General features: G+C 35.3%; 2 protein-coding genes across 2 annotated transcripts; one reads left to right on the forward strand and one right to left on the reverse strand.

The window, feature by feature from the left end:
- Positions 1-1,605: 1,605 nt before the first annotated feature.
- LOC128198670 (uncharacterized) lies at positions 1,606-3,478 on the forward strand. Its single transcript, XM_052885080.1, has 2 exons — positions 1,606-1,737; positions 2,552-3,478. The coding sequence occupies exons 1-2, from the start codon at positions 1,622-1,624 to the stop codon at positions 3,441-3,443; spliced, it is 1,008 nt and encodes a 335-aa protein (XP_052741040.1). The 5' UTR covers positions 1,606-1,621; the 3' UTR covers positions 3,444-3,478.
- Positions 1,730-4,041, reverse strand: LOC128198671 (uncharacterized). The gene is made up of 2 exons (XM_052885081.1): positions 3,475-4,041; positions 1,730-2,514 (listed from the first exon to the last, which is right to left on the reverse strand). Exons 1-2 carry the CDS (start codon positions 3,668-3,670, stop codon positions 1,754-1,756), a joined length of 957 nt encoding a protein of 318 aa, XP_052741041.1. The 5' UTR covers positions 3,671-4,041; the 3' UTR covers positions 1,730-1,753.
- Positions 4,042-12,225: the final 8,184 nt, after the last annotated feature.

Raw genomic sequence — 12,225 nt, forward strand, 5'->3', positions numbered from 1 at the left:
ACGATGTCGTGTAGATATCGAAAAGGGTGTGGATTTTAATCCTCCTACTAACAAGTTAGCCCGCTTCCATCATTTTTCAGATCAGATCAGATTGCATTATCACTTACCATGAGGTAAGTCACCAAACTTTAGCCTATTTTGACTTGTAAAAGAGAAAAAAAAACGCCTTGTTCCGAATTTCATTCTGCGTCGAATTCGATTCGAACGAATATTCGCAGGTTACAATTCGCGATTGCCATTCAAAATTGGCAACTTCGAATTTTTCGATAAAACTTAACTACAATCTTTTCATCATCATTAACAACCTATATACGGCTCACTGTTGAGCACGAGTCTCCTCTCAGAATGAAAGGGGTTAGTCCACCACGCTGGCCAAATGCGGATTGGCAGACTTCACACACCTAGAATTACGAAAATTCTCGGGTATGCAGGTGTCACGATGTTTTCTCTACACCGTTAGTGACACGTGATATTTAATTTCTTAAAATACACACAACTAAAAAGTTGGAGTTGCATGCCCCGGACCGGATTGGAACCTACGTCCTCCGAATCGAAGGCAGACGTCATATCCACTGAGCTATCACGTCACTTATAGTTATTTAAACAATTAATAATACCTAAACATTTTCTACAATATCAAGTTGTGTGTTCAGAAAGTGTAAAAACTATAAACACATAAATATATCGTGTAAATAAAACAAAATTGTGCATGTGTGCGCTCAGTGCAGCAGCTAAATACGGATGACTGTTTGTGGTGATTTTGAAGGCACGTAACATATCTAATAAGAGTAGTATAAATTAATCATTGTTCAAATCTAGTTTTTGAACGTAAACTAATGAACAGCAATTTAATTTATATTATTTTTTGACATTAAAATATATACTTCTGACTATTTTCTTTTATTTTTTTCACTAGTAGTCAGATACTAAGCCAAATATATTAGTAATATAAAAGTTAAAATTATATGATTCTAACAAAATACTGAAAACTGAAGTAATTTAGCACATTCGCAATTCTAATCCATTGTTATTCAATTGGACTAGAAATTATTAAACGATTTAGGAAGTTACAAAAACTGGTCATTATACAAATTGTTTCGATTACTAACTCGCCCACCCAACCTAGGAATGTGGTTTCATCATTCTAACAATTGTAAATGTTGTTATCACACTCAAGTTTGTGTGTAACTGTGTAAGTATGTTTGTTTCTAAACACACATAGACTACTTTCGATCCCGGAAAAATCCATGATTCCCGCGGCATTTGTGAAAAACTGAATTCCACGCGGACTAACGGCCCGTTCACACATGGGAGTCCGTTTTACTGGTACATTTTTAACGGATACGTCATAAATTTATGCTCTGTTCACACATAGGCACCGTATAACGTTCAACGGATCCGTCATTACTGGATGCGATGTGTGAACAGAAAACTCGCAGTATACCGCCGCTATTCTACAAGGATGGACGCTGTCGTGTTGTATTGGTACTATCGTCGGAGAAGGAAGATTCGACGTTATTGGCAGCATCCACTTATGGCCCAAAGATCTAAAGAGGGTGCTTACAGTTTACTTATGAGTCAGTTACGAGGTGATGAATAGAAATTTTTCAATTACTTTCGTATGTCGATGTCTACTTTTGATGAACTTCTTAAACTATTGGAAAAGGATTTAAAAAAGCAAGATACTCGTTGGAGGAAAAGTATCTGCCCAGAAGAAAAACTAGCGATATTTTTAAGGTACGTACTTTTATTTTTAAAACTCAGACAGATCTAACGTAGCATCACTGTATACAGATTGTAATGGCGATAGTGCACTATCAGTAGACTGTGGTCTGCTAGCATCACTGTATACAGGTTGTACTGGCGATAGTGCACTATCAGTAGGCTGTGGTCTGCTAAAATAGCCCTGGGATTGATAGTGACTAGCACCAGATGTTTGTGTATAGGCTGACCAGTCATAAGTTGACTGGCCAACTCTTCTACGTTTAATATTTTGTAATAGGTTTAACACCCCTGACTGGAATTCCAAAGTTTGGTCATCATCAAGCAAAGCCAAGGACGGCAAAATACCTTTGAAGAACGATAAATTGCGATCATCCTGCTCAATTTTCTTCGGTTTTATCTGATAGTCAATGTAGGACATCATTTTGGCATCAATTTCATTAAAATTTCTTTTGGCTGGTGCTCTGCGTTTTGGCGGGGGGGCTAGATTTTGTTTGTCCTTTTGACTGTCATTGTCAAGTTGTGTCATTGCAGTAACACTGTCATCTTCGTTTGTAGGTTCATTCGATGTCGTGGTGTCATCTTCGATGTGTTCATTAGTTTGTTTAGCAGAGACGCTTTCGTGCGTTTCACCAGCAGCAACTACTTTTTTCAAAAACAGCATCTGATTATGGTATTTGTAGGGCTTCGTGTTTGAGACAGCGGAACCAGACGTCTTGCAATTCTTTTTATCTTTTAGTGTTCTCACCCAGGCATCTCTCATCTGTCTCCACTTTTTCATAACAAGTTTTCCTAAAACAAGTAATAAAACAATTAATTTTATTTTCAGGTATGCAGCATCCGGGTGTTCATTTAAAGATCTTCATTACACCTATCGCGTTGGTGTATCGACTGTTAGCAACATTATTAAAGAAGTTTCAAGATGCATATGGAACAATTTAAGTGTAAAATTTATGCGACTTCCTACATCCGTCGACGAATGGGAACAGATAGCAAGTGGATTTAACAAAAAAGCTAATTTTCCCCACTGTCTCGGAGCTGTCGACGGAAAACATATCCGACTTAAAAAACCACTAAATAGCGGTTCACTGTATATCAATTACAAGGATTTCTTTTCCATCATATTATTAGCGATCGTAGACTCCGACTATCGCTTTGTATACGTCAGTCTCGGATCTTATGGAAAAGAATGCGATTCATCAATATTCAAGGAGACAACATTTTGGAAAATGATGCTAGACGGCAGTCTACAAATACCAGCACCATGCCCATTAACAAGAGACTCAGAAACGCGAGTTCCTTATGTGGTCATTGGAGACGAAGGTTTCGGATTACACGAAAATTTACTAAGACCGTTTGGCGGGACGCATCTGGACAAAAATAAGCGAATATTCAACTATCGTTTGACTAGAGCTAGGAGATACGTTGAATGTGCCTTCGGTATCTTAGCTAATAAGTGGAGAATATTCCATCGGCCTCTAGACATCGATAAAACAACAGCTGTATGGACTGTTAAGGCATGTACTATTCTACACAACTTTATAAGGGACAAGGAGGGCTCAAACAGTGATAATAACGTATCTGAAGAATTTAGTTTCGAAAACCTACCCCATGAAGTAAGAACACGAGGTGGTAATACTGCTAATTTAGTTCGAACAGAATTCGTGAACTATTTCATGTCCAAAGCTGGATCAGTTCCATGGCAGGATGAAGCTATTTAGAATGTAATTAAATAATAAAACAGACACTTACCGAACTCTTGTCTTTGTCTTTGTTCCATAGCCTCAAAATCCTCCATTAGAATAATGCATATTTCTCGCCAACCTGCAATACTTGCAGTATTGTCTTTGTATTTATCCAGCGTCATGTCCCAAAGGACTGGCCTATCTTCCACCAAACTAATTAACATTTCCTTGTCTATTAACTTTTCCCACTCCTTGGTTGACATGGTTGATCAGTGATTATAATAATTATTACACACAATGGACGCGCGCGTTCTCTAGGAATGTACAATGGAAAATAGTCAAACAACTCGCATCACTCCCCCTCCTACACCCCGCACACACCGCCCGCCACGCACACAGTATCAATCCGTTAAAATTCTACGTATCCGTATATTTTTACTGTTCCGGCGTCCAGTATTCGATGACAAAACGGAATGTCATTTTTTTACGGAACGATATTTTTTACTGTATACAGAATACTGTGCCATGTGTGAAGTCGCTCATACAACTACATACGCCATCGACGAAAAAAAAACGTACACGATAAACGGAACAGTAAAACGGAGACATGTGTGAACCGGCCGTTAGTCGCGGGCGTCCGCTAGTAATTATTATAAGTGATTATAAGTGTTATATTTTTTATGTAAGATAGGCTAGCGCTTGACTACAATTAAGCCTGGTAAGCATTAATGCGGTCTAAGTTGGAACTTGGAGCGCATTAATAGTAAGCATATAAGTCTAATTTATATATAGGTGATAGAGCCATGGTAGTCCAGTGGATATGATCTTCGATTCGGAGGGAATAGGTTCGAAACCAGTCCGGGGCATGCACTTCCAACTTTTAAATTATGAGAATTTTAAGAAATTAAATATCACGTGTCTCAAACGGTGAAGGAAAATCATAATGAGAAAACCTGCATACCTGCGGGTCTATTAAGTATCTCGGTGTACCATTGAAATAATGAGTCACTACATCGTTTTTCATCGTATTTTCGTTTTTGTGATCTTCTAAAATAGTTATTTTAACGAAATAGCTTTAACTGCACCATTTTACATTAAGTGGTAGAGTTTTTTTTGATTTACCATCATCTCAGATGATTATTTTAAATAAATTATGTAAATACCAGTTTTTCGTTAAAATAACGTTACTACCTGCTAATACCTCTAATACTCTCAGAATTAGAGCGATTAGGCTAATAGTCCACCACGCTGGCCCAATGCGGATTGGCAGACTTCACACACGCAGATAATCAAGATAATTTTCTGGTATGCAGGTTTCGTCACGATGGTTTTCCTTCACCGTTTGAGACACGTGATATTTAATTTCTTAAAATGCACACAAATGAAAAGTTGGAGGTGGAGCTGGACGGGATTCGAACCAACACCCTCCGGGATCGGAGGTAGAGGTCATATCCACTGGGCTATCACGGGTTTATGATTAATATTACGGGATAGCGTCAGTGTTGAATATAGTGTATTGTTTATATTTAGTAGTTGAAATTACCGTCGACCCGCGCGCATCTGTTACAATTTGTTGACCCATTCCAGTTAACGGGCAATAAATGTGAAACATTCACAGCTTATTGAAATGTTTAACAATCATAATCTGAATGTAGAATTTATATTTGTTGGAAGGTTGGAAAGTGAGGATAAACACGTTTTGACGGCCTCCGTGGCGCAGTGGTATGCGTGGTGGATTTACAAAACGGAGGTCCTGGGTTCGATCCCCGGCTGGGCAGATTGAGATTTTCTTAATTGGTCCAGGTCTGGCTGGTGGGAGGCTTCGGCCATGGCTAGTTACCACCCTACCGACAAAGACGTACCGTCAAGCGATTTAGCGTTCCGGTACGATGTCGTGTAGAAACCGATAAGGGGTGTGGATTTTCATCCTTCTCCTAACAAGTTAGTCATCAGTTATCAGGTGACAATGTTGTCAAGGGCTAACTTGTAAAGAATAAAATAAAAATTCATTTTAGCAAAACAATATTTTCACGTCAAATATTTATGATTAGATCCGCAAAAGAACCAAAGTCAACCATATACCTCAACGAGTCGCGAAGCTGAAATGGCAATGGGCAAGGCATATAGTTCAAAGAGCCGATGAACGTTGGGGTCTAAGGTTGCTGGAATGGCGACCCCGCCCCAGAAACCGCAGTGTTGGTCGAACCCCCATTAGGTGGACTGAGGACAACAAGCGGGTTTTAGGGAGCCGCTGGATGCTGGCGTCTCGAGACTGCATTGTTTGGAAGTCCATGCAAGTCTAAGTCCAACAGTGGACGTCCATAGGCTGTTAATAAATGATGATGAATATTTTCTTGTCAATATTTACTGTACCTACATAGTTAATGTCTTGCTACTTGGGTATGTGAAGGACATGCTCTTTTACAGATACACACTACTGTATTTATTCGATCCATTATATCTAAATGACGACGAATTGTGAGCCTCCTTTTTTGCAGTCGGTTAAAAAGCGGTTGTCGCCGGTACAAGTGAATCAAAAGAATTCTTTACTAATATATTAATTAATCAATACATATAAAAATGAATCCATATAAGGCATATATGGTCACGCCATCACGCGTGGATGGGTGGACAGATTTCATTATTTTTTTGTATGTGTTTGTTATCAGGAGAAGGTTCTTATGACAGAAAAAAATTAAAAATTGCGCGGCAAAATTAGAAATAGGGGTAGGGGTAGTTGGAGGTTTACATCGAGATTCACACGGACGAAGTCGCGGGCGTCCGCTAATTGGTAATAAAGAATAACCATTGTTTGCTATTTCTTATGACAAATAAAATCTTTTCGCGGAATAGAACTGTAATAAACTTAATGAATTTCATCAAAGTAACGCTCCTTTCATTTAATATTAATCAAATTAATTAAAATTTTATACTCGTACAACGTATAAAATTAATAAAATATTCCTAGAAGCCCCTTCGCGAGGGACAGAAATCTAATGCGAAATACGAGAAATTCCAATTTGCAAGGCACATTCTTTCAAATTGTTATGATCCAAGTAACAAATGGGGCATTTCACGCCAAACCGACAACGAAAAAAAAGTGAGGTCTTGAAATTTGTTTATATTCTGGTGGTTTGTAGTTCTAGTAGACATATATACGTGTGCCTATTTTTTTTTTCGTACGAGGCATAATTGCCGAGTTATGAGCTTCTAAAGAATTGAAAAAATTTGAGAAGGGACATTTTCAACTGTTGTTTTTCGAATCATTGAGTTTGTAATTAAATTCAAATGAAATGGTTTCATATGGTCAAAAACACGTTATTTTTGAATTTGAAGTCGAATTTGAGTTTTTATTTTTTTTTTAGCATAAAAAACCGGAAGTGAAAATTTCAAATTAAATTTTCAAAAAGTTCGACATATTTTTTTTTCAAAATTTCAACTTCAAATTAAAGCTTCAAGTTCATTGATAATCCACAGAAAATTGTAGAACGTGATCTCTATTAGTTTAAGAGTTCTAATAAATAGAGTACCAACAGATCGCACGGAGCGCCCTATTCAGCGCTGCCTTAGATGGGTTGGTATACACAATACTGCAATATAGGTGTTTATTGTTATTCCTAGCTGGTTACAATAGTTTAATATATGAAAATATAATATATACATGCATTTAATTGATCTGCATCAGGAGCACCGGCGTCCCAAATTTGACCCATTTCGACATTTTTTACATGTGCTAGTATTTTTTTGTGACTTATACTTAATGCAAAAAGTTGATTGTTATAATAAGATTTGAAACCTTAAGTGGAATAGATTACTATATTTATCTCTAACCACCTCTAAGCGCGGCTGGGTCTTTTTTGACCCAGTCATGGATGACGAAGTTAAACTTTATATAATTTCTAAGTTAGTCGCAATGAAGCAATGAAGATGTTGCTTGTGGGGGACGCGGTATGACTTAATATTCAAAAAATGCTTTAAGTGCTTATGGTTACTAACACAATAGATTTTAGTAAAAAGACTAAAACACAAACAAGCTTTTTTTAACTTGCTTAAAAGTGAATGAGTTCACACACATGCACATCATCACACACACTTATCTCCCTCAAAAAATTCAATTTTTTTTACCAATTTTCACCAATTTTATTGGTGAATTTAGGCGCGGTTCAAAGGTAGGCATGAGAAACAAACTTACCCGTTGTCAGGTAAAGTATTTTTGAGCAGTTAACAAATTGAATGAAAATAAGATTACATTCAATTTGTTAACTGCTAACCGTGTAAAAGATCTAGCATTAAATAACATCAACAGAGTTTTCGTTTGTTGATAATTTACTTTAAAGAGTCTTATTTAAATCTATTTTTGTCATGCAAAATTTAGAAATCGGTATATTTTTTAAATTTTTGCTTAGATATTTAGATATTTATGACCTCGATTATTAGTTTTTTTTTAGTTATTTTTTCGATTCCAAGGTGGAGATAGGAGACAGGAGATATATATAAGAAAGCAACCATAAAAAACGGTTTAGCGGATCTTGAGATATAAATGTTTCTACTTGATCTGTTTTCTTAAATTTAAAATAGTTACAATTTTAAATCTTCCAAACAAAGATTGGACAAATCGTGAAGTAATTAAAAAGAATTATGAAAATATGGGTAAAATTGAAATAAAACTAAAGACGGTGATGAGTTAAAAGTACAATTTAATACAAAGTGTGCTTTTGTATCTATTTAATATAATCAAACTATTAAAATATCTAATATTATAAAGAATTTATTAAATACATGAATAGGCCAAAACATAATATGTAGAATATGATAAATCTCTGTCTGATAAAATTATCATGCAATAAATAAAACAAAACCTTGCTCTTCCCATGATAATATTAGATAGTAATAATACTGATAATTGCGAAATTTGTGAAATATACTTCTCATCTATTCAAATTCTTATCTTTGCAAATTAAATTTTTAAGTTTTGCCATTATAATTTCTCCCATGCCTTACCTTACACTTCCCTTTAACCTGGCGCTGAGCTATCTATGTTTAAATCTTGTACAATCAATGATTTATTTTAATAATATCTTACCTTGCTTACAATTATTGCAGTATTGGAGTAGATGGTATAAGTACCAACGAAGTATTTTAACCGGCACAAGGCCGTCTTTATCTGATATAATGTTTTATTAAGCCATAGAATAGCTTTTATCGCTGGATTTGAACGCAGCGACCGAATCTAGAAATACCGTATCGAAAATAAACCTAACACCTAAGCCTCAAGTTAACACATTTCGACATTATCATATCGACTCAACTGGACAAGTGGTATGAGACTAAGGGTAAAATTTATTAAACCATAGTTGGATTCCAGCTGAATGTAAAGACATTTTTTATTTTTGTTTAATTTATTAATTTTCATTCTCTTCTAAAGAAAAAATACTGCATGAATAAAATAAATAAAAAATTATAATTGCATGATTTGATAAAGACGGAAAATTGCATAAGTTTGTAGACGAATTCATATACAGCTAGGACATATTCAGGTAGATCTGATTTCGAGAAGGACATGAACCACTAAACCCAACTCGGCTGGGCCGCATTCGGGAAACTTCGCGATATCTTTTCGTCCAAAACTCCTCAGTGCCTGAAGACAAGTCTTCGAACAGACAAAGTCTTCGAACAGTGATGACCTATGGTTCCGAGACTTGGTCACTAACTATGGGCCTCATAAGTAGGCTCAGAATCAAACAGCGGGCGATGGAATGAGCTATGCTAGTAGTATATCTGCGTGATCGAATCAGAAATGAGGAGATCCGCAGAAGAACCGAAATCACCGAATTTCTTACAAAAGGCCTATGTACTGCAGTGGACGTCCATCGGCTGACATGATGATGATGAAGTTGAAAAAAAAGCTATACTTTTCATCGAGTGCCACACCTATTTTTTCTCTTCAAAAGTTCTTGAAAGAATATTGTACAATAGGATACAACCAAATCTTGATTCAATCAATTTTACTTTTCACCGCGGCTTATAACTGAAATTAAGTACTCTCTCTGGTTGACCTTGTAACTAAAATAAAGTATTTTCATGACAAAAACATATAACGTTTGGCATTTTTATTGATTTAAAAAAGACCTTTGTTACTGTGAACCTTCGATTGTTGTTTAAAATCTTGAAACAATTTTAAAAAATTGTAATGTTTGCCATGATAATGTTTCAATCGAATAACCAATTGGACACATATTGTTAAATTAAACAAATTTCGGAGCTAAGGTTTTTTTTATTATTCATTACAAGTTAGCCCTTAACTACAATCTCACCTGATGGTAAGTATTGATGTAGTCTAAGATGGAAGCGGGCTAACTTATTTGGAGGAGGATGAAAGTCCACATCCCTTTTGGTTTCTACACGACTCCTGATCACTTTGAAGGCAGTGCCAACTCTCACTGTGTTGGCACACTTACGATGTTATTTTTCGCTTTTTAGTTTATTTTTGTGATTGTGAAATCGGTTAATTTTTTTTTGTTAACACAGTTTTTTTAACACAGTGAGTGTTGGCACCGCCTTCAAAGTGATCAGAGGGTAGCTCATACGATGTTATTTTTCGCTTTTTAGATATTTTTGTGATTTTGAAATCGGTTAAATTTTATTGTTAAAAAGATTTTATTTTCCCATTTTTAGTATGTCTAATAGTGAACGAAAGCGCCGCTGTACGGGCAATTGTTGTTTCATTTTAACACAAAATTACTGAATCTATTTTCACGAATTTACGAGGTAACAAACATTAAAAAAAAGCATACGCATCTAATTGAGAACTTGTTCCTTTTTTGAAGTCGGTTAAAAATACATTACCTCAATAATAAGAGCATCAATTTCATACTATTGATGATATTCCGTTAAAACAATAATACAGTGAAAATTGCTTAGGCCTAAGATCTGGAATACTAAATAGATTGAATATCCAAGGAGTTAAATTAGCTTATTCTTTTCAAAAAAAATAAAGCTCTACCGCGTCCCCCACCACCCATTCATTGCCGCAAATTTTCAATATGGCACATAATTACGCAAAATTGCGTCTAACTTAGAAATTATATAAAGTTAAACTTCGTCATCCATGACTGGGTCAAAAAAGACCCAGCCGCGCTTAGAGGTGGTTAGAGATAAATATAGTAATCTATTCCACTTAAGGTTTCAAATCTTATTATAACAATCAACTTTTTGCATTAAGTATAAGTCACAAAAAAATACTAGCACATGTAAAAAATGTCGAAATGGGTCAAATTTGGGACGCCGTTGCTTCTGGTGCAGATCAATTAAATGCATGTATATATTATATTTTCATATATTAAACTATTGTAACCAGCTAGGAATAACAATAAACACCTATATTGCAGTATTGTGTATACCAACCCATCTAAGGCAGCGCTGAATAGGGCGCTCCGTGCGATCTGTTGGTACTCTATTTATTAGAACTCCTAAACTAATAGAGATCACGTTCTACAATTTTCTGTGGATTATCAATGAACTTGAAGCTTTAATTTGAAGTTGAAATTTTGAAAAAAAAATATGTCGAACTTTTTGAAAATTTAATTTGAAATTTTCACTTCCGGTTTTTTATGCTAAAAAAAAATAAAAACTCAAATTCGACTTCAAATTCAAAAATAACGTGTTTTTGACCATTTGAAACCATTTCATTTGAATTTAATTACAAACTCAATGATTCGAAAAACAACAGTTGAAAATGTCCCTTCTCAAATTTTTTCAATTCTTTAGAAGCTCATAACTCGGCAATTATGCCTCGTACGACAAAAAAAATAGGCACACGTATATATGTCTACTAGAACTACAAATCACCAGAATATAAACAAATTTCAAGACCTCACTTTTTTTTCGTTGTCGGTTTGGCGTGAAATGCCCCAAATATTAAATGGTCGCGATGTGAACATTTTCTTTTACGAATGTCATTATTAATAATTATTTAAAAACTGCCCTGCTCTGTCCGCATTTCATTTCGCCTTCATGAAAATTAATAGACAACAAACAGCCTTGCAGAAATGGAGCTATATTGTGAAATAATCTTGGGTAAATGAGCTTGAATTCTCGGTAAAGAAATTTTGCTTAGTTATAACTGAAGTTTAAAGGTAAGAAAAGGTGTTAGTAGTGGCATTTAAGTTTGTGTTCTGAACTGTTCTGTCTCACTTCCTATCTAGCAAAAGCCATAAGATTGATAAAACCTGAAACGCAAAGCATCGTTTTTGCTATTTTTCTGTGTAAAATAAAAAAAATACAAAAATTATAATTGGAATAAAAATGGTACAGAGATGCAATTTGACCTCGATCATTGATTCGAGAGTAATTGGCGGTAAAAAGTAGGTATAGACTAAATTCATGTCATGCTTTAATTTCGGTTTTATTGTCATTTATTCAAACAATTGCTTTTCTGGGTCGGTAATTTAATTGGCATTTTATGTTTTAAATTGTAAAATCATGTGTTTATTATCCATTAATATATATTAATAGCATATACGTGACTTCAAAGTTTTGTATAATATGGTAAAGCTAGTGAAGAAGATGTGGACAAAAAGTAGGATAAACCCATATAAATAAAAAAGGCAGTAGAAAATGCGTGTTTATTCCAAAGACCAGTGATGTCCACGGATACTTGTGTCCGCGGATTATAAACGCGAAAGTTTGTATGGATGTTTGGATGTATATTTGTTACTCTTTAACGCCGCTACTACTGAAGCGATTTGGCTGAAATTTGGAATGGAAATAGATCATTAAAGTTCTTAATATTATCGACATCATCTTCAGTCGGTGGACG

The sequence above is a fragment of the Bicyclus anynana genome, chromosome 13 (genome assembly GCF_947172395.1).
Source record: "Bicyclus anynana chromosome 13, ilBicAnyn1.1, whole genome shotgun sequence".
NCBI classification, from domain to species: domain Eukaryota; kingdom Metazoa; phylum Arthropoda; class Insecta; order Lepidoptera; family Nymphalidae; genus Bicyclus; species Bicyclus anynana.